Source organism: Ananas comosus, linkage group 13, assembly GCF_001540865.1.
Source record: "Ananas comosus cultivar F153 linkage group 13, ASM154086v1, whole genome shotgun sequence".
Classification (NCBI taxonomy): Eukaryota; Viridiplantae; Streptophyta; class Magnoliopsida; order Poales; family Bromeliaceae; genus Ananas; species Ananas comosus.
Genome location: NC_033633.1, coordinates 8,589,062 through 8,611,982, shown reverse-complemented (window position 1 = coordinate 8,611,982; position 22,921 = coordinate 8,589,062). Strand labels below are relative to the sequence as shown.

General features: G+C 38.9%; 1 protein-coding gene across 1 annotated transcript in view; it reads left to right on the top strand.

Moving 5' to 3' along the window:
• LOC109719223 (sugar transporter ERD6-like 16) overlaps positions 1 to 15,221 on the top strand; it is a 40,964-nt gene extending 25,743 nt beyond the window's left edge. Inside the window, exons 3-18 of the mRNA XM_020245773.1 lie at positions 12,170 to 12,259; positions 12,341 to 12,400; positions 12,490 to 12,555; positions 12,719 to 12,784; positions 12,903 to 12,978; positions 13,092 to 13,156; positions 13,246 to 13,338; positions 13,441 to 13,521; positions 13,709 to 13,793; positions 13,868 to 13,914; positions 14,013 to 14,075; positions 14,172 to 14,231; positions 14,352 to 14,405; positions 14,518 to 14,577; positions 14,700 to 14,814; positions 14,966 to 15,221. Coding sequence (XP_020101362.1) covers positions 12,170 to 12,259; positions 12,341 to 12,400; positions 12,490 to 12,555; positions 12,719 to 12,784; positions 12,903 to 12,978; positions 13,092 to 13,156; positions 13,246 to 13,338; positions 13,441 to 13,521; positions 13,709 to 13,793; positions 13,868 to 13,914; positions 14,013 to 14,075; positions 14,172 to 14,231; positions 14,352 to 14,405; positions 14,518 to 14,577; positions 14,700 to 14,814; positions 14,966 to 15,084 — 1,200 coding nt within the window. The 3' untranslated portion in view covers positions 15,085 to 15,221. The remainder of the gene's footprint in view (positions 1 to 12,169; positions 12,260 to 12,340; positions 12,401 to 12,489; positions 12,556 to 12,718; positions 12,785 to 12,902; positions 12,979 to 13,091; positions 13,157 to 13,245; positions 13,339 to 13,440; positions 13,522 to 13,708; positions 13,794 to 13,867; positions 13,915 to 14,012; positions 14,076 to 14,171; positions 14,232 to 14,351; positions 14,406 to 14,517; positions 14,578 to 14,699; positions 14,815 to 14,965) is intronic.

The window sequence follows — 22,921 nt, the reverse complement described above, 5'->3', positions numbered from 1 at the left end:
CTGTTAAAACTTCATACCGATGTAAATCTAGAAGATATTTTAAAGAAGTCGGTGACTCGAGAGAAGTTCAATTAGAGCATGACATCTCGGTCTTGGAGCTATGTGAGGAGAGTGGGAGTTTAACAAGACTTCTAATTTATTATTTCATGGTGTTCGGGATATGTCTTTAAGTAGGAGAATTGTTGGATTATGTAAAGTCATGTTTCGAGTCGATATCTGGTGAAAACGTTGAAGATTTCAGGTTTCTGGATGTTAGGTACCGGTACTTGAAGGTTCAGTATTGGTACTATTGAGTACCTCAACAACTCGTCAACAGTTTCTCAAAACCCGAAAGCTGAAAAACTGTTTATTGTACTGTGTACCAGCACACTACTTTGAGTACTGATATGTGAAAACAAAGGATAATTGGAGAAGAAATATATTTCTTTCTGATTTGATAAATTACAAAAGACCTCTTTATATAAAGAGAGGTCAAGCTAATACATGGTGAATCATGAATTGGTAAGGAAACTAATATAGTATACAATAATATAAGGAATGTCTAATATCCTGTAAAAAGAAAGAAATATTTATATAAAGTAACACCCCCCCGCAAACTCAAGGTGGAGTAAACACTGAGAGTTTGGATAGAAGGTATTGATATCGTTGAGTAGACTGAGATTTGGTGAAAAAATCAGCAAGTTGTTGAGCAGAGGGAACGAATGGCAGAGATATCGATCCATTAATATAATGATAGCGCACAAAGTGACAATCAATTTCGATATGTTTAGTACGTTCATGGAAGACAGGATTATTCGCAATTTTGATAGCACTTTGATTGTCACAATATAAACGTGTGGAAGTAGAGCACAGGACACCGAGGTCACCAAGGAGTCGGCGAAGCCATACAATTTCTGAGGCGGCAGAGGACATAGCACGATATTCGGCTTTCATACTAGATTTGGCGACAATATCTTGTTTCTTTGAATGCCAAGAAATCAGAGAATCCCCAAAGAAAACGCAATAGCCAGTCGTAGACCGACGATCAGTAGGATCTCCAGCCCAATCAGCATCACAATAGGCACGAAGTTGAGGCTTGGAAGAGGAAGAAAAGATAGACTTTGATGAATACTTCCTCGCAAATAGCGCAAGATGCATAAAAGAGCAGCATAGTGAACAGAAGTAGGCGTCTGCATAAATTGACTAACAATATGAACCGCATAAGCAACGTCGGGGCGAGATATAGTAAGATAGACTAACGCACCAACTAGCTCACGATAACGTGTAGGATTAGTGAGAGGTTCGCCCATAGTTGGAGTTAGTTTTTGGTGAAGCTGCATAGGAGTACTCACAGTGCTAGTATCAGGGAGCTCAGCACGAGATAGCAAGTCAGCAGTGTATTTTTGTTGACACAATATATATCCTCGAGGACTATATGCCACTTCAATCCCCAAAAAATATCGAAGAGGGCCAAGATCTTTCATGTCAAATTGTTGCTGGAGATAGGATTTAACGGAACGAATACAATCAAGATCATCGCCAGTAATTATCATATCATCAACATACAAAAGTAACACAGTGAGCCCGCGAGTAGAAGTATGAATAAATAAGGCATGATCATTTTCGCTTTGATGAAATCCAAAAGAAAGAATAACAGACTGAAATTTTTCAAACCAAGCTCGGGGAGCTTGTTTAAGGCCATATAAAGCCTTCCGAAGCCGACAAACATGACCAAATGAATGGGAAAGACCAGGAGGTGGTTACATATAATCTTCTTCATGAAGATCCCTATGTAAGAAGGCATTTTTAATATCAAGTTGGTAAAGAGGCCAGCTACGAGAAGCAGCAAGAGCAATAAGGATGCGAACAGAGGTCATCTTAGCAACAAGGGCGAATGTCTCCTCATAATCAATGCCATATTCTTGAGAGAACCCTTGAGCAACTAACGAGTCTTATATCGATCAATTGAACCATCAGAATTTGTCTTGACTTTATAAATCCACTTACAACTGATTGGAGTCTTGCCAGGCGGGAGAGGAACGAGTTCCTAGGTACCAGTATGATGAAGGGCAGTAAGTTCTATGGGCAGGAATGGAAACGGCCTGGCGGTATATACGTGGTTCCTGGATATTAGAAATAGCTGCAAGAAAAGCATGATATCGTGGAGAAAAAGAAGGAGAGGCAAGACAACCAAAAAATTGTGTGGGGCGGCGAGTATGCAGTGGATAGCGGCGCTCAGTAGTCGTCTGACCGTCGGAAGGAACAGTAATTGGTGGGTCGTCAGGTGGTGCCGGTACTATAGAAACTTCTACAGAAGACGAAGATGCAGTGGGCTGAGAGACAATGCGTTGGGGCTCTTCGGGAGAAGATGTGGTGGTCGACGAAGAATTAACAAGAAATGAAAGATCAATAATAGAAGGTGAAGAAATAGCAGAGGGATCAACACTTAACTTAGATTGAGCATAATATGATAAATGTTCAAGAAAAATGACATCTCGAGAGATTTGCATGCGATGAGCAGTAGGATCATAACATCTGTACCCTTTATGCTCAAGACTATATCCTAAGAAAACACAAATTGACGATTTCGGAGTTAGTTTGGTTCATTCATGCGGAGGCAAAAGAACAAGACAAGTACATCCAAAAGCACACAAATGAGTATAAGATGGTGATTTAGCATACAATCGCTCACTAGGAGAAAAGCCAGAGAAAAGACTGGAGGGCATAATATTAATCAAATAAACTGCGGTAGAAACCGCATCAGCCCAAAATTGTTTAGGCACGGACCTATCAATTAGAAGAGAGCGAGCAGTTTCATGGATATGTCGGTGTTTACGCTCAGCGACATGTAACGCCCCCAATAATCCCACATCGGATAGGATACTGATTCCGATCAGTTTATATGAGGCCTACACGTTAGTATTAATAATTGGGCTTAAGCATTTTGGGCCGGTGGTTGGGCCCAACGAGTTATTGTTGCTAGTGGGACTGGGTCGTTACATTTGGTATTAGAGCCAATTCACCAGTCGAAAATGTGTGGCGAGTTTTGGCTGAGCCAGGGTCTGAAAGATAGAGTGATAGGCTATCCTGGAGTCTGTATGACAAGGTGACCGGCTATGCCAGGGTCTGGATGACAAGGCTAGCGAGACGAGTCTCACATCGCCTGGTGATCTTGGGCTGTGTGTGTGATTGGACTGATAAGAACGTCAGGGCCTTAACGGGGGGAATCTGTTATACCCCAATAATCCCACATCAGATATAAATAGGGATGTCATTGGGTTTATAAGTGACTTAGACACTAGTAATAATAACTGGGCTTAAGCATTTTGGGCTGGTGGTTGGGCCCAATGAGTTATTGTTGCTAGCAGGTCGCCCTTCCGCAGTGCTTTTAAACTACAAAGGGACCCCGGGGCGTGACAGATTAAAGTAGTATCAGAGCTGAATACTAGCCGAAAGTGTGAGTACTAAGTGCTATGCGGGACAAAGTGCTACACCAACGGGTTTGGTGGGAGCCACCTCTTGAACTCGTAGGAGCCACCTCTAGAATCTCACATCGCCTGGTAATTCTGGTCCTGGTCTGTCTGTCTGTGATCTAGTTTGGACCCGACGAGGACATCAGGGTCTAAACGAGAGGAGTTTGTAACGCCCCCAATAGTCCCACATCAGATGGGATACTGATTCCGATCAGTTTATATGAGGCCTACACACTAGTATTAATAACTGGGCTTAAGCATTTTGGGCCGGTGGTTGGGCCCAACGAGTTATTATTGCTAGTGGGCTGGGTTGTTACACAACACTATTCTGTCGATGAGTATAAGGACAAGAGAGTTGCGGCAAAGTAACATGTTTAGTGACAAGTTGGCGAAATTCATTTGAAAGATACTCACCACCAGAATCAGAGTGGATAGTTTTAATGGTGGCACCAAATTGAGTTTGAACCATGGCGGAGAAATTTTGATACAATTGAAAAAGTTCAGATTTGTTATGCATAAAATAAACCCAGGTAAAGCGTGAGTAATCGTCAATGAAAATAATATAATATTTATTTCCAACACGGGTTGATATAGGTGCCGGTCCCCAAACATCAGAGTGAATAAGATCAAATGGTGCACTTGAAACAGAATTGCTAACAGGAAAAGGTTTAATGGAATGTTTAGCAAGTTTGCATCCAATGCAAGAAACAGATTCGGAATTAAAAACAGGGCCTAATAAACCACTACGAACTAAAACAGTAAACTTATCAGAAGATAGATGACCGAGACGACGATGCCATAGATCAGAATTTGAAGTTGTAGCAATATTTGCTAAGTTAATTTTAGAAGGAAAGTGCAGATAGTCCATGCAATATAGGCAGTCACGTCTATGACCTGTCCAATCAAAGTACCGGTCCGACGATCCTGCACACGACAAGAGGAAGAATCAAAGGTCACTGTGCAATCATGATCAGTAATTTGGCTAACAGATAATAAGTTAAGAGAGAGTCGTGGTATATGTAGGACAGAGGGAATAGTAAAGCGTCCTGAAGTATCAGATTTAGGTGAAACAACGCCACTATTATTGATAGAAAGAGAGGTACCATCAGCAGTAAAAATATGTGAAGGTGAATTTAATTGAGAAGGTGAAGAAAGTAAAGAAGCATATGGTGTCATATGAAATGATGCGCCTGAGTCTAAAATCCAGGAATGTTCCGAAGTACCTCCAGGACTAGTCATACCAAAACCTGATGGCATAGATGGAAAGATAGATGAGGACTGCCCTAACGAAGTGGATGGAGTCAACTGGTGTTGCTAAAACATCTGCAGTAGTTCAGGAAGACTAGGGGTGGAAACGAGCCGAGCTCGAGTGAGCTTACCTCAGCTCAAGCTTGGATTGAAATTAAATTCGAGCCTAAATTTAGGCTCAAGCTCGGCTTGAAATTAATTCAAGCCAAGCTAGAGCGAGCCTAATTTCGAGTCGAGCGAGCTCGAGCCCTAAACGAACTGCTTGAAATTCTTAACATCGTGCAATCTATAGTTTAATTTTTATAAAATATTATCTAAAATTCGATACAAAAAATGTCTAATAGCTCAACATACAAAATGAATGCATGAAATACGATATTATAATATTAAAAAAATTAGGAAAAACAACTTTATGAGCAAGTGAAAGAAAGAGAAGAGAGAGCATTAAAGTAGGATTTTGCTGGTTTGGTTTTATGGCAAATAATCTAAATTCTATATAATATAATAAAAATACATAAATAAATTTATATAATTAAAATATATATTATATATAATTATATATAGAGGAGTTCGCCTATTATACTCTATTAGTATAGACCTTTATACTCATAAGTTTTTTATCGTTAGATCTATACTTTTGACCATTTCCATCCGTAAATTATACTATTCAACCAACCCCACTCAATCTAGAGACCATATATCCTAATTGCACATCCAACGCGAAAAATTAGTAAGTTATAAAGGGTCTATACTCAAAAGAATATAGTAGCCCTAGTCTATCTATTATCTATCATATATATATATATATATATAATATATGATATATATATATATATATATATATAAAATTAGGTTGCAATATTATTAATAGTATCAACTACTTGCTATTAGATTTTCGGCCCTTAGATGAAGGGATGTGTGATTAGGATGATAGTAGCCCCATAGGGTTGAGGAGGTGGGTAATTGAATAGTAAGATCTAACGGATGAAAATGACCAAAAGGGTAAATCTAACGGCAGAAAACTCGATAACACAAAATGCTTGGTATTATCGATAGTATAGTAGCCGGACTCTATATTTATAAGTAGATCTAACAGCAGAAAACTCGATAGGACAAAACAATTAGTACTATAGATAGTATAATAGTCGGACTATATGGAGAGAAAGAGTCCGGCTACTATATTATCGATAATACCAAATGCTTAGTGCTGTCGAATTTTGTGCCGTTAGATCTATCCGTTTGACCAGTTTCACTCAATAGATCATACTATCATCCTAGGGAATCACTATCATCCTAGGGAATCACTATCATCCTAATCGCACATCCCTTCATCCAAGGGCCGAAGACCTAATAGCAAGTGGTTGGTACTATTAATAATATAGTAGACTTTTTCTATATATATATATATATATATATATATATATATATATATATATATATATATTTCGAGCTTTCGAGTCTAATTCGAGCAAGCCCGGTAATACTTAAGCTTGGTTTGAAATTAATTTCGAGCCTAAATTTAGGCTCAAGCTCGACTTGAAATTAATTCGAGCCGAGCTTGAGCGAGCCGAATATCGAGCCGAACTCGAGTCGAACACAAGCCGGCTTGCTCATTCGCCAGCCCTAAGGAAGACTCAATTGAATAGTTGAAGGTTGCTGCTCTACAGATGATGCGTTGTTTACCAGAGGAACAGAAGGAGCAGATGCAACAGTAGGCATATTACGAGAGGATCGTAAATGCTGATCTGCCCATTTCTTTTTCCGGCAATCTTGAATTGAGTGGCCCCAAAGATGATAGTAACGACATTGAATGCTCCGTTTGTCTTTTCTAGTACCAGGATTTGGAAAGTAACTAGAAGGCGGTTGATGATGAGAAGTAGGCGCTAGCACAGAAGGTGGATTTGCAGGACCATGAGCAGCAAGAACATTAGGCATTGCAGAAGCAGAGGAACTCAAAACTCGAAGACGTGTCTCCTCGGCAATCAGTTCCGCGAGAACCACATCAATAGTAGGGAAGGGAGTTCGATGGAGTAGTTGGCCACGTAACGCTTCAAACTCAGGTCATAGGCGCATAAGAAACTGGAACAATCGTTGTTGATCACGCACCTGCTTTTGCTTGACAGTACACTGACATGTTGAGCAAGTGCGACACAAGGGTTCATCCATGATCGCTAGTTGACGCCAACAAGCCTGCATAAAACTATAAAACTCTTGGATACTACGCTCACCTTGATGAGCCATGGAGATCTCTTGAAACTCAGCATACGATTGAGCATAACTAGACTGCTCATACATTTGTCGAAGAAGAGACCACATCTGGTGAGCGGTGGACAAACTGATAAGCTGCATCCGAATGTCTATGTTTACCGATGTAGAAATAATTCCACGAGCACGTCGATCAGCAACAAGCCAGTCGTGGAGTTTGGAATCATCGGTTGGTGGACCAGCACCATCAATATGTCCAGTGAGATCGAGAGCATCAAACAAGAGTTGAATGGACACTGACCATTCACGATAATTAGGCCCGAAGAGTTTAACATCGAGCTGAGCAATAGTCGGTGTAGGAACCTGTACAGGCGGCGTCGATGGAGGAGCCGGTGTAGGAACCTGTACATGCGGCATCGATAGAGGTGCGGATGTCATGACAGAACCAGGTCGAGAGATACCGACGGCGAGCTTGTAACGACGAGCTTTTGCAGATTAAGCTAGTCGTGCTCTGATACCATGAAAACAAAGGATAATTGGAGAAGAAATATATTTCTTTCTGATTTGATAAATTACAAAAGACCTCTTTATGTAAAGAGAGGTCAAGCTAATACATAGTGAATCATGAATTGGTAAGGAAACTAATATAGTATACAATAATATAAGGAATGTCTAATATCCTGTAAAAAGAAAGAAATATTTATATAAAGTAACAATATGCAGTTCTCTGTTTTTGTATTGAGTAGCGGTACGTGACTTTGAGTACCGGTACACAGTTTCGCGACGGGTTGGATATGTAGAGTTTGACTCTAATTGGATCTAATCTTGTCCCAAAAGATTAGAGATTGTTCAGGATCACTTTAAAGAGGATTCCTAAGAGGATATCGACGGTTAGATGTGAATCGGAGACTCGGATGGAAGACGGAGATCGTTTACTCCTAGAATTGGGATTTTAGGTTTATATTAACTCTTGTAATTAATCTTTCGGACGGAAGACGGAGATCGTTTCTTGTAATCCAATCTACTACTGATAGTTGTGAATTAATCAAAGAACGCATTGAGGTGATCTTGCCCATGGACGCAGGTCGACTCATTGTCGGCCGAACCACATAAATCTTGTGTTCTTGTGATTTCTTGTTTCCTTTTATTGCTTTGTTATCCTTGTGCTTATTTTTCTACAATCGTTCTCGTCTCACGTCTACGAAAGATCCTGTTTCCACTGCGCTCGTGTGCTGTGTGAGTTTGAGGTGTGCTCAGTAACTCCACGGCCGGTCCCTTCACTCATTGCTTCAAAAAATTCCTTCAAACATATCCTTTCTCCCTCTGTTTTACTGGGATTGAGTTTTAGAAAGTTATTTTGAGTATAAAAGGGTAAATTGAAAAAAAAATTACAATAGTAAGGGGTACTAAAACAAGCCCCCTTGTTTTATTTACTAAAAAGTAATTACAACTATCAAATTTGATAAAATTATCAAAAAGTTTTGCTAATTTTTTAAGTTAAATCACTTAATTCCAAAAGCAAAAGTTTAGACGGTGTGAATCCGGAAAGTAAAAAAATTTGATAGTTGTAATTACTTTTTAGTAAATAAAACAAGGGGGCTTGTTTTNTAAATCACTTAATTCCAAAAGCAAAAGTTTAGACGGTGTGAATCCGGAAAGTAAAAAAATTTATATTTTGCATATTTGGTTCATAGAAAAAGAAAAGAAAAAGCTTTTCATCAATATTTGTTTGGTTGAAAAAAAAATCATATTTTTTTGCTTCGGTGCAAAAATCATATTTATTTTTTGCAAAAAAAATATCATCATACTCTGCTACTCTTCATCTTTATATTCAATTATATGAATATTTCAAAAATCAATTGAATCAGCTAGTGAAAATCCTAGGACCATGGAAAAATAGCTATGGTGATGGATACGGATACTTAAAATTTTATTTGAATTCGAATTTGAACAGGACGAATTTATTAAATACTAAACGGATATGAATTTTACTACGGGTATAAAAAACGAAAATCCGACAGATTTGAATTCGGATATGGGCTTTGTCCCTATTCGACCTGATCCGAACCCAACCCGAACTCAAATTGATTTTATATTATATAATATATATGAATGCTTGATGTTCTATATTAATTTGTAATTTAAAATTTTAGATTTTAGTATATAAATATATTTTATATACATGATAAAGAAATATAATTGTTTAGGGTTTGTGTTCGGGTTCTGAACTTTTGTTGGGTTCGGATTTCAATATAAATTTTCAAAATTTGTAAGATTCAGATTTGAGTTTGGATTTTGGATTTTAGGTTTTGAAACACCTGCCCCGAGTCTGACCATTGACATCCGTAATTATGAATAATCATTATCTGGTTTAGTGAAAAATCGATCAAATCAGTCAAATCAGTCACTCAGCTAACATTTTTTCACCTTCGTTAAACTAGGAATATTTTTCAACCAATCTAGTCAAATAAATAGTGTTGGGAATCCGGGACTTGCTCCAGTACCGGATCTTGAGAATTCGCGCCCCACTTCGATACTGACTGTTATTGATCCGATATTGATTGTTGGGATTCCCAACAAAAGTGTCAAATCGAATTTTTACCATAAAAACGTCTCCTCAGCAAAAAACTGACACAATCACAAAAAAGAGAAAAATCAAAACAAAAAATATGTAGGTAAAATAAAAATTATTAAATAAGAAAGATTACACCTGACTCTTCTTCTGTAACAGAGTAACTACAATCCTAGCCCTATTTTTGAATCTCTCCTACCTTTCTCTTATCGTTTATTAATCTAAAAGACTACTATCTCTTTTTCTCTCTCATATGCACCCATGCACTAGGTGCATGCAACTATGGCCTAAGCTCCCTCTATAGTACGGACATCCAGCACCAGCCGTACATAGGGGTGTCAAACGCACGGGCCACCCGGCCCAGCACGAGAGTGGGCCGGACCAAACATGGCACGAGCACTGTAGCACTCGTGTCGGGTCGGCCCAGCCAGTTAAATGGGGTCGTGCTGGGCCTTGCTCCCGCGACGTGGTGGCCCGGCACGGCCTGGCACGACACGGACTTGGGTCGTGCCGAGCCTAAGGGGATGCTCCGGCCCGGCCCATGTGGCCAGTACCTCCCGAGCCGGGCCGGCTCGTACAGCCAAGGTCCCCCTGCATAGCCCAACTCTCAAATTGGGAGTTGGGCTTTGGCTTTGGGGCTCTCCCAAGGGTCCGCTATAACAGACCCTTGGGAGATGGGCCTATTGGACTAAAATGCCCTTCCCAACGGTCAAAGGAGGATATTTTGGTCCAAAAATTTTAAAATTTTAAAATTTTTAAAATTTTAATATTTTTATAAATATTTTTTAAATTTTTAAATTTTTTTACTTATATATTATTTTTTAAAAAAAATATTTTTTATTTCTTAAAATTTCAAATATTTTTAAATAAAATTAATAAAATGAAAAAGGGCTAGCCCAAAGCCCGGCCTGGCACGGCTCATACAGCTCGAGCCGGGGGGCCGTGCTAGGCCGGGGTCCAAGAACTTAATTTGGCCCGGCACGGCACAGCCCGACTTGGGGCCGTGCCATGCCAAGCTGGCCTCCGGCCCGTTTCGGCACAAGTAAATGTGGGCCGTGCCGGCCCACATTACATCCCTAGCACCTTGGAGACTTGAGCACTAATTTACATCAAAGAGCTATTTATAAAGCTTCACCAAAACGTACCCCAATCCTAATATATTTAGGATTCCTACTCCTATAAATATTTAAATCTTAATTAATTTTATCTTCAATAGATTTAAATATATATTTATCTTAATCTAGTTAGATTTATACTCTAATTAATATTTAAATCTTAATTTATCTCCAATAAATTTAAATATTAATTCTTATTTAACTGCAAAATCAACTACAAATTAATCTAACCATTTCTTAACCAATAGAACAATAAAAATTATTAATCTCTCTTAGTGGAAAACCGATGGCCCAGATGATATAGTCATTGAGCCACAAAAAAACCAGTTAATTTAACCTTGGACTGATAATATTTTCAGTTTATGACCAATTTTTTTATTTTTTCTTTTTGTAACAATAGAAAATGTTATGTAGTTTGAGACAATAAACTTTGTCATCGGCACTGAAATCTACTAAAGGAAATTATTAATTGTCATGATATTCTATTTTGAACCCTTGTTTATTATTCAAGAAACATGTTACCTTTTTTTTTTTTTGGCATATTAACAATTTTAATTAGCAAAATTTCACGTATAAAATAGGGTGCAGACAAGTTTTTAATCAATTTTTTGTTAACAAAAGACAAGTTTTTCCTTCGACAGAGGTTCTTTTAATCTGGAACAAGTCACTGAATCAAGAGTAGGATTGAAGAAACAAAATTGGTCTTCCTAGTTACTAGGATTCTGCTATATATATATTTTCATAACAACAAAAGAAAAGAAAAATAGACGATGTCAATGATGTCAAATGCTTACGAAACTGGAAAAAATGGTTACAATACGTACCTGTATGGTTCCTGTACTTTAGCAATAATGCAGCTCGCCATTTGACTGTGCTCGGTTAAACATATATTATTAGTCCTGAACAATTAATTCCATATAATGAAATTGCATTTCTATCCATTGTGAATGGTTCGGTGTAAATTGCACGCTCGCCACATGAACCTTTCATTGTGAAAATATCATTTTGGTCCATATTTCAAACTAATTGATGTGAGGGAGTTAGCTAGTTCACAAATTAAGGGGTCAAATAGATAATTACCAAGCATTAATTCTGCATGTGTAAGGTAATTTAATTGGATAATAGAGATAAAACTAAGGTACGTACATATGGGAAAGCATAAGGGCTAAAACAAAAAAACCTATATAAAGAAAAACATTAAGAAGTCAAAGTCACCGGTGTATTGACAATAATGTACAATTATATATATTTTTACCCTACAGATCACTATAAACAATTCTCTTTTTCTCAGTTTTCTTGTTTTGATCAAAGAAATGTTCTCTTCTTCTCATTAGAGCAAAGGGTCTATGTGATATATATTTCCTTAATTATCATCATACATCGATACGATTTGGACGTTTTGAGCATCAATTAGTTATTTGGATTGTTTACTGCGCCATTGAGCTATTTAATCGAAATCACATTTTCTTAAACCGCATACATTGAATGATTACTTGTAAGTGTCATGCATGGAAACATGCAACATGCATGAAGTTCATGGGATACTAAGCATGCTGTTCCTGTCCAACATTTTGCAGTTTTCAGTTTTCGGCTCGATAGTGACGATCGGTGCAATGATCGGAGCGATTGCGAGCGGACGTATCTCCGATTACATCGGCCGTAAAGGAGTAATATGCAAATATTGAGACCTTGCACCATTAATAATTTGTTATGGTCACTTTTTACTCTCATTTTCTTCTTGTAAGTAGGCAATGAGGCTGTCAGCTGTAGTCTGCATTGTTGGATGGCTCGCCATCTACTTTGCGCAGGTATATGCTTAAAACTTTCGACTAATTAGCTTTATATGTATATATCTCTCCTCTTTTGAAATCGTTCTATGTGTCATGTTGATGTTTAGGGTGCTATATCACTCGATGTCGGCCGATTCTCCACAGGATATGGCATTGGAGTATTTTCCTACGTGGTATATACATATCTCTATATATATATATATGCTCACCACTTAGTAATACATGTTTACAAGATATCCACAAAGAAGTACTGTTTATTTCAAAAATTTTGTTAGCATATTCTTATGATAAGTATTGAAGTTAATGCCTTAAATGGTGTGGAGTTTCTCTGTGCAGGTTCCAGTTTTTATAGCAGAGATTGCACCGAAGACTCTCCGCGGAGGGCTTACAACAATAAACCAGGTAATTAAGCAAGTTTCTGAATATGGCCTATATATTAACCAAATTGCAAGCTAAAATTGCATGTTATACCGCATCAAGAGCTTAATTTTTGTACACTAACAAAGTTCTTCAACTACAGCTTTTGATTTGCACAGGACTATCCGCAGCTTACATAATTGGTACAGTTGTCACATGGCGCACACTGGCCCTAGCCGGTAAATTTCAGTAACCTTTTACTTCTGTACTTAAACATGAATTATTATTTGGCAAATTTATTCAATTTCCGTGTTGTTTGTTCGAGAGCTTATAGAAAAATTTTCCTTTCTAGGAGTAATCCCTTGCCTAGTTCTGCTTGTGGGCCTAGCATTCATTCCTGAGTCTCCTCGATGGCTGGTTAATATTACTTGACTCTTTCTTCTACTTTTTTTGAGATTGAATATAACCTATATATATATATATGCTGATATTTTCGATTACAATAGGCAAAGGTGGGCCGCCAAAAGGAGTTTGAAGTTGCGTTACGATGTCTACGTGGGAAAGACGCAGATATCACTCAGGAAGCAGCAGAAATTCAAGTTCATACTCTCAATCCTTCAACAATAATTGTTTGGTATAATTTGGAGATTTATAATATAACAGACAAATTTGACAAACTGTAAATGAAAATTGCTGAACAGGAATTTATTGAAACTCTCCAAAGCCTCCCAAGGGCGAGGATTCAGGATCTATTCGAAAGGACATACATTCGTCCCGTTATAGTAAGTACATCACTCTATCTGCTGTTAGAAAGTATTTCTACGTTGTTCTTATTGGATAGATCTTTTGGGTAACACCTATATCATTATGTTCTTAAACACTTTTTTTTTTTTTTTTTCTCATTTTGCACTACTACATTAATCCATCTCCCTTTTTTTTGGTTGGGAAACTTTTGATAAACTATTTCAGGTCGGCGTCGGCCTAATGGCATTTCAACAATTTGGCGGAATCAATGGAATTATATTTTACGCAAGTGAAACTTTTGTATCGGCTGGTAAGCAAACAATTTGAAGAAACTTGATCTTAAACTTTAGTACTTATGGACTCACTTCTGTTCTTCATTTGCAGGATTCGCTTCAGGAAGCCTTGGAACCATATTGATGGGATGTGTTCAGGTATATATATCTTCATTAATTGTATATATATATCCTTAATCTGGTTATAAATTTCTTTCACCTTTGCATTGAATTTTATTGAGATGTTTCTTTTGAAGGTTCCCATAACAGCATTTGGTGCATTACTAATGGATAGGAGCGGAAGAAGGCCTCTTCTGATGGTATTTTTAGCAGCCGTGGCATTTTCTACTTTAAAAGCAATGCTGCAACACTACACGTATGGGATTACTAATGCAATCAGTACTTTTGAATTTTAGGTCTCTTCGTCGGGTTTATTTTTAGGATCATCTATTACTGCCGTATCATTCTATCTAAAGGTAATTAACTTCATTCTTCCTGGGCTTTTGGGAATAGGATTTGCTTTCTGCTGTTGCGAATTTTATTATTCCATTGTGAACTATGACTTTTAAGTAAAAATGGTGTTTCTATGGAAACAGAGCCACGGAATTTACATGGATTCAGTTCCAATTGTCGCACTTTGCGGCATATTGGTAAGCTAAAAGCAAACTATAATGTCATTTTTTGTTATTAATTCTCTTCTTAGTTTTGTTAAGTTAATTTGTGCATGCATGTGTGCTAACTAAAGTTGTGCATCTGTCACAGGTTTATATTGGGTCTTTTTCAATAGGAATGGGAGCCATTCCTTGGGTTATGATGTCTGAGGTAATATGGTGGATTTTCCTAAAAATAAAATCTAATTTAATTAGTATGTCATATTGGTATGTGCTGATCACAAGATTTATCTAATAAAAGAATAGAACACTGAAGATGGATTTTTCTTGTAGATATTCCCCATCAACATAAAAGGAATTGGTGGTAGTTTGGTGACTTTAGTGAACTGGTTTGGCTCCTGGGCTGTTTCTTTTGCCTTCAACTTTCTCATGAGCTGGAGTTCTACAGGTAACTAATTAAACCTAATCTCTATTCCACACAATTTACGATATAATTACTTACTTCTATGCAATCTTAATTCAAAGAATTGGCGTTTGCATATCATACTATAATTTGATTTGCAAATAATATTATTGTGCATGCATTGTTTTGCTTTCAGGTACTTTTGTCCTCTTCTCGATGATATGCGCTACAGGTGTTTTGTTTGTTGCGAAGGTCGTACCAGAAACTAAAGGTCGAACATTGGAAGAGATTCAAGCTTCCTTAAATGCTCACTGATGAAACATTCAATGAGAAAAAAGAATTAAAAGGTTAGAAAAGAACAAGTTGCGGAAAATAAACAGGTTAATTATTTAGGCTTTTTAGGTAATTTTAATAATCCATTTGGATGGAGAGAATAGGAGAGAAAAGGGAAGCTTGAATCTCTTCCAATGTTNGAGAATAGGAGAGAAAAGGGAAGTCAAAAGAAAAAAAAAAAAAAAAAAAAAAAAAAAAAAAAAAAAAAAAAAAAAAGAGGAAGTAATTTTATCTACGTACCCTTGTTTGATTAAAAAAAGAAAAGAAGAAAATAAAACTCTCTCCCTTTCTCTCCAACTTTCGGGAGAAAAATATATATTACCTTTATGAAAGGTCATTTTCTCTTTTTCTCTCTATTTTTCTATTTTTCTCTCCTCAAGTTTCAATCCAAATAAGTGAAAATTCACTTTCTCTTATAATTTTCTTATCTTTTCTCCTCTTTAATTTCTCTCCATCGAAACGGAGTATAAGAGACATATATCACAAGTACATCTGCAAATGCAAATGGTGTTGGGACATGCATAATGGACCCTTAAATTCTTCACATTTACTTCTTCTCTTAGATTATTTTATAGGTCTTTTATATTCACAATTTCATTACCTCATTTGTATACATACTATGACTTAATTGTCAAAGGCTAAATATGCAAATTAGAGGAGGATTATACAAATAGCTTGGCAGTAAGGATTGTTTTTTTTTTTCTTTTTTATTATTAAATGAATGCATCAATAGAATTTTTCCAAATTTACATGTTTATCCCTGGATTCTTGTGTATTTCTACCTTCATTCACTCCGCCTTATTATCTAGTTATATACCTGCTTGAAACTTTTCCCCGGGCATAAGATCCCTGCACAATCAGTTCAAAAGCTATGAAAAATAAATATCATGGTTTTAAACTTACAAGAAGTTAGAATTTATGTTTTGAAAACTATATTTTTCCATTTGAAAATGCTACGCCTTTCGAATTGTAGTCATATCGTAGAGTTGAAAAGTTTTTTATTTGGTAGAGTAATGTGGGAATAACGTTATTCATCTTTATTCCCATGAATATATATCACGACAGTCCGTTAAATCACACAAATATGATCATTTTATGTGCAAGTAATTACTATACATGGGCAAAGCAAAACCTTTTCCTTTTACACACTTCAAAATGGCCAAAATCTATGATAGTTCTTTCTTCTTCTTCTTTTTTTTTTTTTTTTTTTTTTTTTTTTTTTTTTTTTGCTTCCTTCATAAGATGGAAACTGCAAGAGAAGTCCACGTTGGGAAGTTAAGTCGTGACTTATTATCTTCAGTTAGAATATGAAAAATAAAAAATATTAACGTAACTAATGTTCCTATATGTCGTTAAGTTTGTTAGGATATGATTCAGAAATGTTAAATCGGTAGATTTTTTATACTGGAGAACCCTCTCTCTCCACAAAGCTCTCTTTTATATAGGTTCTCTTCATGGCTACCATTGAAACCCTAGGGACTTGAATGCAATATATATTTATTGAGTCCTGTATCTGATTGACGTACGAGAAGAGTGTTTTTCATAACAATCAAAAGCCCTGGGATCGAATAGAGACATGTAGCATCACCCGTCTTTACAAGACCGACTAGGTCATAACCAAATATCGGCAACTAGCCGACAATCCAACACCTCCAGGTATACTGACCGTATAGGTCACCAAGTTGTCCAACCGACCAAGTAAATCACAATAATGGATGCAGTGAATCGACCGAATAGGTCACCGGTACGAGATACAAGAATCAACCAACTAGGTCACGGATCTCACAAGCAATCGTAAACCTGCTCTACTTCTACTCATGATACTAGATATGCAAACAACCAAGTAGAGCAATAAAGAGACATGGTATAGGTGCAAGGCTTAATATATATCATGCATGATAACCATTAAGGAAAGAGTGAAGGGAATGTCACCGAGCGTGCACCACTGTACCGACTTCGGGTCGAAGTACCCACCTGTACGTATACGGTACTGGCCTTCCGACTGTGGAGGAAATATCAACCGGACCTACGAAGGGTCCACCGGGTTAGTATCCAACCCACAAGCACGAATCACTAATTCACAATCCCCACATGTAAACCCACGGGAATCGGTTTCCCAAAACCGATTGCTGTAACACGCCAGAAGTCCCGAAACTCGCACCGGGACTCCGTCGGGACCCACGAGCTGTCCCGGAACTCACCGACTCGTGCTACGAGTCACCCGCTACCACTAAACACGATTTTTCATGTGACTTGGCAGCAATCACGCCTCCTCTCATCGAAACGATTATTGTCGAATAATCATTCCGATTCGGGTTCCCGGGACTGTCAAATTCGACACCGGAACCCACCGTTGCTCACCTATCTTTTCCGAACCCTCGAAACGACGCGAATGACCAGCCAACAAGGCTCAGCGACTACACAATTAACCGTGAGGCACCGTCGGAAGAATTCCAAACTGAAATCGTGTTTCGTCGGCGACGCAACGGAAATCAACATCTAATTTCCGCAAGGGCCTGGGGCCTTGGACAACCAGTTCAGAGGCCACCTGTTGCCCGCACACGCCGCCAACAGCAACCACGAAACATACAATTGCATAAAAACCCCTGCGACTTCCAAAAATCGCGACATTTTGTGATTTTCGGGGTTTTACGGTCCGACAACGCAAACTGAGAACTTCTGGCCAGGCCGAGACACCTGCTGACAGATCTCGATGTGCCGGAGGCCGTGCTCGCGCTTCGGAGCTTGGCCGACCACTGTGGAGAGCTCAGGAGCGACGCGAAGTTCTCCGAATAGCGCACACAGTGCCTAAACAGCGCTTATCTCACAAACCAGGGCTTCGTTGACCCCAACGGAGGTGAGCACGATGTTCATCACGAATTAGGGATCATCGTGCTCACTTCCGAAATTGTCGGGGTGTCCTCGAATTGCCGGAAAAACGACCAGAACCTGAAAACAGTGTGCAGAAACTAGTTAAAGCTTACCGGAGCTAGTTGGAGCACGGGGGTGGCCGGCGGCAGCCGGACTGCGGGCGGGCCGGCGGTGCAGCCGGTCAGTGGGGGACGGGGATCGCGCTGGCCGGCGACGAGAGGCAGCCGGTGGCGCGGCGGAGGAGATCAACCCGTCCAGTCTCGGTTCGGGTTCGGGGAGCGACGGCGGTCAGGCGGCGGCCCGGGGAGTGTCGGGGCGACAGCGGCACGTCACCGGGAGCCGAGGTAGGGCGGCGCGGCCGGCAGTGTGCGGTAGCAGTGCGCGGAGGCCAAAGTGGCTCCGGTTTGCCCCGTACTAGGTCTGGGCAGCCACAGGGAGCAATGCCAGCTACCGGGGGCCGCGGCGACGGCGGTAAGGGGGTCGCCGGAGACCTCAGAGGGCGGCGCCGCCAATCAGGGGCAACGACAACTCGCAGGCTCAAGCTGGACTAAGCTCGGCCAAAACCGAGTTTGGGTTGGCCGCAGATAGAACCGGCGGCGCCGACGGCGCGCGCTGGCGCCGGCGGGGACGGCGCCGGAGGAGGATCTCAACAAGGGGACGAAGGCTCGATGCATAGGGATGATTCCCTCAAGTAGTCGCTGAGGTGGTGAAAGCAAGGTAGAGAGATGGAGTAGAGGCTACGCCGACTTTTCCGATGGCTAGAGACGCTTGCCGGCGGCCGGGGTGCGCGCGTGGCTAGGGCACGAAAGAGCTGATGACAGCTAGGTTTAGCTGGGGAGCTGGGTCGGCTAGATCTAGGGTTTTGTACAAAAAAACCCTAGTTGCAATTATATACATATTGCGTAAATTGCGAAACAGTCCCCCAAAACTGAATGTTTTCAGCTGAGTCCCAGCCAGCGCGTGTATTTCGCGCGTACGCACCTCGACGTTCGAAATCACGCAAAACGGTGCATAAAATATTAGGTTATTCACAGATTTTCCGTTTTACCAATTTCGACCCCTTAGCGAACTTTTCGCGATTCCCAAAGATCAGTCCGTCGGATTTCCGATCGGATCGTGCCACCGCATTCAGCACGACTGGGGCATCGAATCTACAATTTTGTTTCGTTAGATTTGATCGCCGATTTGCGACGAAACCCATCCCTTCTCCAATTGCCAAAACCTCCTTTTTGCGATTAAATTCCTTTTTCTCGAAAACCGTTTATCAGAACCCAAATCCGTTAGTGCCATTGGGTTCAAGACAGTCGAACCATCGAAAACGAGCTATTGGATCACTATGAACGAAGTCCAATACGCACCAGAAGCCATCTCCACTCATTGGCTTCTCCGAAAAACCGAAGTTACTATTCACTTGAACTAATTAGTGCAGATCGCGTAACTTCTCCATTCTAACTCGTTTTCTCCTGAAACTTAACGAATGCTTATGTAATTACATTACACACAAAAACATCGTCAACCAAGAGTTTATCTGCACAGCACAAATTCTCAGTCCTCACAGTCCTACAAGAAAAGCACAAAATCAAAAGTTCTACCCATATCAAAGTAGTACTCCTTCGAATCTGTACCTTCCTTTTATGGAAAGCCGATGAAATTATTGTTGGGAACCGGATGAATCGTCCGTCATGCACTACCAACAAAGATGCACGAAAAATAGAGAAAGTCGACCAAACGGTAAAAGAAATAAATGCAGAAAGAAGAAATCAAGATTTACGTGGTTCGACAATTGCCTACGTCCATGGAGAGAGCGAGAGAGATGTATTCCACTATATGAAGAAATAGAAGTACAAGCTTACACCTTATGTCTTCTCCGCATAAAAAACCAAGAGTCTTATGGTGAATCCCACATTTCTTTTGTTCCAACGAAAACTCCAAGAAGTATCGAAAAATTTTTTCGTAAAACCAAGAAAACCAAATTAGAGAAGTATAAAAAACTCTGGCCAAAATCCTTTACGCCGTTGCTTCGAAGAATCCGAACCGCTCAAGCAATTTGATTGAGAACCACCGCTCCGCCACCGACTTCAATCCGTCGCATGCGTGCTACCTCCCTTTTCTTGCTATACGGATAGGGCACCTTAATTTAATTAGCCTATGCTAATTAATTTGCCTCTATGCAACCCAAGCCGTACATGCCCTCAAAAGAACCGGCCACCTTAATTATATCGCTAATTAATATTGGCCTCCACACACCCTCACCAAGCCGTACATGCATGTATATATATAGAGAGATGGATTAGCTCAATCCTACTCTAATTCAATGTAATCATTGAATGTAGTCTTGTATGGAAACCAGTCCTAGTCCAACTAGGACTCCAACTTAAATTAGGATCCACCAATAAAAAATCCTCATGAGATGCTTTCCTTTATTCCATAGACCCGGTGCATGGACCAAACCAGTAAAAAAAAAGAAGGCATAATCTCTAACAATTACATCATATCTGGCAAAAGCATCTCAATTGAATCAAAAGTGACTGAAAGATGAACTCCTAGTTTCTTAGAGACAAGAAGATATTCATGGTGAAATCTTCTACATATAGGAAGTCAAACTTTGGCAGTATATTCAGTGGCCTAGATTACTTTCAAATGGCCCAAAACTCGTACCAAACTTAATAAGCAGTACTAATAAGTTCGGTTGCCAGATTCCAACTAATTCCCCTCTATGCGCACACGCTAAACCAAGAATTCCCTCGATAGGAGTTCGTATGTGGAAATATGCCCTTTGAACAGCACTGAAGTCTATGTAAATAAGACTAAACCACCTAAATACCCCTTAATCAATTCTGCAAATCAATTCACGCACCAACCATTTTATTTCTTTACTAACAAAGAGCAACTTCAGCATGTCAACAATGACATGCATCGCGAAATAAGTGCGGGCAATTCTTTCACAAGTATCAAAGAACAGCAAGCTCATGATGATAAGATGAGATAGCTAAATGTTTCTAAAATTAAATAAACTCCAAAACTCGATAGATATTCCATAAAAACTGAAATGAAATATTAATAGCTTATAGACAATTCAATTGACAGGATAAATCGTACGAACTTTTGCATCTGGCAGCCATTAAGAAGGACAATGTAAATGCATGTTCTAAAAACCAAGCAACCATCTAAATCATGTAAATGCAGATCAGTTCAAATGAGACAATTGCAGACAATGAAGATCCCACTAATTTCTAAGCTAGATGAATACATGAAACTTCACAAAAAAATTGCCTGCCATGACGTAAAATCACTTCTAAAACTAAGGAGGATAAGATAAATATTTACAGCTTCAACTAGCTCATACTTCCCTTCACAAAAAATCAAAGTTGATCTGATAATTTTGTTTCTAAATGAACTCAGCTTACTATTTTTATATCATTGCACAACTTAGTGAGTTTATTGTTTATGTTATTTTATCACCTTAGCTTCTTTTGTAATTTATTATTACATATAATAAAAATACATTAGTTAAATATTATTAATGTTGTTAAAAGCAGTCATAGTATATGTTAACAGTAATACCTATCCCTACATATTGTATCCTAAGGTTTTTCAGAGTTTGCCGTATCATTGTATCCTTCTCGTGTCATATCCGTATCCATACTTGCGTCTGTGCAACATATTCATGAATTTCCACAAGGCACTTTCCACACTCTAGATGCACCAGCCATCTGAGAAGATTAACTCACTCGCGCCAATTAGACCATTCATTTCAGCCAGACAACGAAGTCCAAAAAGGGACTTAATTGGCCTTCTTCATAAGAAGGCAAATGAAGAGGCGACTTTAATCGGCCTTCTTCATAAGAAAGCAAACGAAGATGCAACCACATCATTCAACCAAACGAACAGAATTGGCTTACAAAGTCCTTTAAATTTTCCCTTCCGGATAAATCTCTGGCAAATGTCTGTGGTTGTGTGGAAATCCTCGATGCCTGGGTCATTCTTTTGACGGCATTCTCTAGATAAGTTTACGGCTTTTGACTAGACTGAATAATTGACCTTTGCATCCATTATATAATTGGCATCTCAAACAATGCAGATTTGTTTCAAAAGCAACGTAAGTCAGTGTTTGCTTTCTCCTGACATGGCTTTTAAGAAAAATAGATACCATAGAACTACGAGATTCTTTCATGATTACATAGAACAAAACCAGTAATAATTCTGAATTTGTTTTATTACTTTTGTGAACATAAATATGCCAATCTCGCATCACAACACATCTTAAAACCAGATATATAATGATAATTAATGCAGCAAATCAAATCATTTGACAGCTCAGATGAGAAGTGTAATAAAGAGGCTCTATAAAAGCAACCACAAATTTTGCTCCGAACAGGTTATATATGATCCTGAGCAAATTCGAATTACACTAGATCTGAGACAGTTCAAATTGTACGTTTGACTCTTTCAACAAAAAAGGTCTACAAAATTTAAGTTAAATAATAATGGCCACCATATTGCCATTCAGCTGCTATTGCTATTGTTCAAATGGACATCTAGGGATGTAAAACGGGCCGCCCGGCCCAGCATGGTCTCAGGCCAGGCTGCAGCACGGCCACGGCCCGGCCCTAACTTCAAGGCCGTGGTAGACCTTGGGAGGAGAACTTTTGGTCCAATGGACCAAAGTCCATTGGACCAAAAACCATCTCAATTCTTTTCTTTTCCCCCAAAAAAATAATAAAAAATTTATGTATATTTCAAAAAAATTTAAATATTTGTCATTTTAAAATTATTTTTATAAATTTCAAATTTTTTAATCAAAATATTAATTTAAATAGAAATAATTTATTGTTTATATTTTAGATTTTACATGTTGTTAAAAAATAAAAAATAAAAAATAAAAACCTTAAGAGACCGGCCCGGTCCGGATATGGAACTAGGCCGGGCCGGACCGGGCCGTGGAAAA